At 41.3% G+C, this 2,963-nt stretch overlaps 3 protein-coding genes across 3 annotated transcripts in view; all 3 read right to left on the reverse strand.

Annotated features, from left to right (window-relative positions):
• The window catches only part of Smp_184720 (hypothetical protein), a gene marked incomplete at both ends in the record, with an annotated part of 699 nt that extends 401 nt beyond the window's left edge, over positions 1-298 (reverse strand). The window contains one exon of the mRNA XM_018792227.1: positions 1-298. This exon is cut by the window's left edge and continues 401 nt beyond it. Coding sequence (XP_018644061.1) covers positions 1-298 — 298 coding nt within the window.
• Positions 299-530: 232 nt separating this feature from the next.
• Positions 531-902, reverse strand: Smp_112120 (hypothetical protein; the record flags this gene model as incomplete). Its single annotated transcript, XM_018792228.1, is given in 2 exon segments — positions 531-770; positions 774-902. Coding segments are annotated over 2 exon segments (369 nt in total).
• A 579-nt stretch (positions 903-1,481) lies between these two features.
• Smp_107330 (hypothetical protein) lies at positions 1,482-1,724 on the reverse strand (the record flags this gene model as incomplete). Its single annotated transcript, XM_018792229.1, has 1 exon — positions 1,482-1,724. The coding sequence occupies one exon, from the start codon at positions 1,722-1,724 to the stop codon at positions 1,482-1,484; it is 243 nt and encodes an 80-aa protein (XP_018644046.1).
• Between the last annotated feature and the right edge of the window lie 1,239 nt (positions 1,725-2,963).

Genomic DNA, 2,963 nt, shown 5'->3' on the forward strand with positions numbered 1-2,963 from the left:
CCCGGTTGGCATTTAAATCAAAGGTTGGAAAGAAAAAGGAAATTGGGGGGGGGAATAAGGCCCCAATCCAGGGTGGAGAGGAGGGAGTAGGAATGGAGGGGGTAATTGGGGGGGGTCCATGTGCACAAGCAAGGATTCCATGTGCACATTGGTCCAACCCACCCACACAATCAAATGCATCATCACATTCGCTCACTGCCTCTTCAATCCAGGTGTGAACGTCATTGCAACCACAAACTCTCGAATTGGCATTATCACACATTTGTGACACTCTAAACAAGTACGCAGCACAACTCATCTGCACATCCGATTCACAATTCTCATTGTCACAGTCGATGTCCACACAAACATAATTCCTGTCACATGAGTCATCAAGCTCATAAGAATGAGAAACGCAAATTTCACTCGAAAATATTCCGAAGACATTCGATCAGTGATATGTGTGAAGAAAGAATTATATGTTGTTGAATGAGTTCACCGGTCGACATTCAACTCAATGTTCGAAATGATAATGAAAATTGTGGTGGTGATTAGGACGCAATGCATGGTTGAGAGGATGGAGTATGAATTGAGTGTGTAATTTGTGGTGGTCCATGTGCACAAGCAACGATTCCATGTGCACATTGGTCCAACACAACCACACAATCAAATGCATCATCACATTCGCTCACTGCCTCTTCAATCCAGGTGTGAACGTCATTGCAACCACAAACTCTCGAATTGGCATTATCACACATTTTGTGACACTCTACACAAGTACGCAGCACAACTCATCTGCACATCCGATTCACAATTCTCATTGTCACAGTCGATATCCACGCAAACATAATTCCTGTCACATGAGTCATCAAGCTCATAAGAATGAGAAACGCAAATTTCACTCGAAAATATTCCGAAGACATTCGATCAGTGATATGTGTGAAGAAAGAATTATATGTTGTTGAATGAGTTCACCGGTCGACATTCAACTCAATGTTCGAAATGATAATGAAAATTGTGGTGGTGATTAGGACGCAATGCATGGTTGAGAGGATGGAGTATGAATTGAGTGTGTAATTTGTGGTGGTCCATGTGCACAAGCAACGATTCCATGTGCACATTGGTCCAACACAACCACACAATCAAATGCATCATCACATTCGCTCACTGCCTCTTCAATCCAGGTGTGAACGTCATTGCAACCACAAACTCTCGAATTGGCATTATCACACATTTGTGAAACTCTACACAAGTACGCAGCACAACTCATCTGCACATACGATTCACAATTCTCATTGTCACAGTCGATATCCACATAAATCTTATTCCTGTCACATGAGTCATCAAGCTCATAAGAATGAGAAACGCAAATTTCACTCGAAAATATTCCGAAGACATTCGATCAGTGATATCTGTGAAGAAAGAATTATATGTTGTTGAATGAGTTCACCGGTCGACATTCAACTCAATGTTCGAAATGATAATGAAAATTGTGGTGGTGATTAGGACGCAATGCATGGTTGAGAGGATGGAGTATGAATTGAGTGTGTAATTTGTGGTGGTCCATGTGGCACAGCAACGATTCCATGTGCACATTGGTCCAACACAACCACACAATCAAATGCATCATCACATTCGCTCACTGCCTCTTCAATCCAGGTGTGAACGTCATTGCAACCACAAACTCTCGAATTGGCATTATCACACATTTGTGAAACTCTACACAAGTACGCAGCACAACTCATCTGCACATCCGATTCACAATTCTCATTGTCACAGTCGATATCCACATAAATCTTATTCCTGTCACATGAGTCATCAAGCTCATAAGAATGAGAAACGCAAATTTCACTCGAAAATATTCCGAAGACATTCGATCAGTGATATGTGTGAAGAAAGAATTATATGTTGTTGAATGAGTTCACCGGTCGACATTCAACTCAATGTTCGAAATGATAATGAAAATTGTGGTGGTGATTAGGACGCAATGCATGGTTGAGAGGATGGAGTATGAATTGAGTGTGTAATTTGTGGTGGTCCATGTGCACAAGCAACGATTCCATGTGCACATTGGTCCAACACAACCACACAATCAAATGCATCATCACATTCGCTCACTGCCTCTTCAATCCAGGTGTGAACGTCATTGCAACCACAAACTCTCGAATTGGCATTATCACACATTTGTGACACTCTACACAAGTACGCAGCACAACTCATCTGCACATCCGATTCACAATTCTCATTGTCACAGTCGATATCCACGCAAACATAATTCCTGTCACATGAGTCATCAAGCTCATAAGAATGAGAAACGCAAATTTCACTCGAAAATATTCCGAAGACATTCGATCAGTGATATGTGTGAAGAAAGAATTATATGTTGTTGAATGAGTTCACCGGTCGACATTCAACTCAATGTTCGAAATGATAATGAAAATTGTGGTGGTGATTAGGACGCAATGCATGGTTGAGAGGATGGAGTATGAATTGAGTGTGTAATTTGTGGTGGTCCATGTGCACAAGCAACGATTCCATGTGCACATTGGTCCAACACAACCACACAATCAAATGCATCATCACATTCGCTCACTGCCTCTTCAATCCAGGTGTGAACGTCATTGCAACCACAAACTCTCGAATTGGCATTATCACACATTTGTGACACTCTACACAAGTACGCAGCACAACTCATCTGCACATCCGATTCACAATTCTCATTGTCACAGTCGATATCCACGCAAACACAATTCCTGTCACATGAGTCATCAAGCTCATAAGAATGAGAAACGTAAATTTCACTCTAAAATATTCCAAAGACATTCGATCATTGGTATGTGTGAAGAAAGAATTATATGTTGTTGAATGAGTTCACCGGTCGACATTCAACTCAATGTTCGAAATGATAATGAAAATTGTGGTGGTGATTAGGACGCAATGCATGGTTGAGAGGATGGAGTATGAATTGAGTGTGTAATTTGTGG

This window comes from Schistosoma mansoni, assembly GCF_000237925.1.
Source record: "Schistosoma mansoni, WGS project CABG00000000 data, supercontig 0478, strain Puerto Rico, whole genome shotgun sequence".
Classification (NCBI taxonomy): domain Eukaryota; kingdom Metazoa; phylum Platyhelminthes; class Trematoda; order Strigeidida; family Schistosomatidae; genus Schistosoma; species Schistosoma mansoni.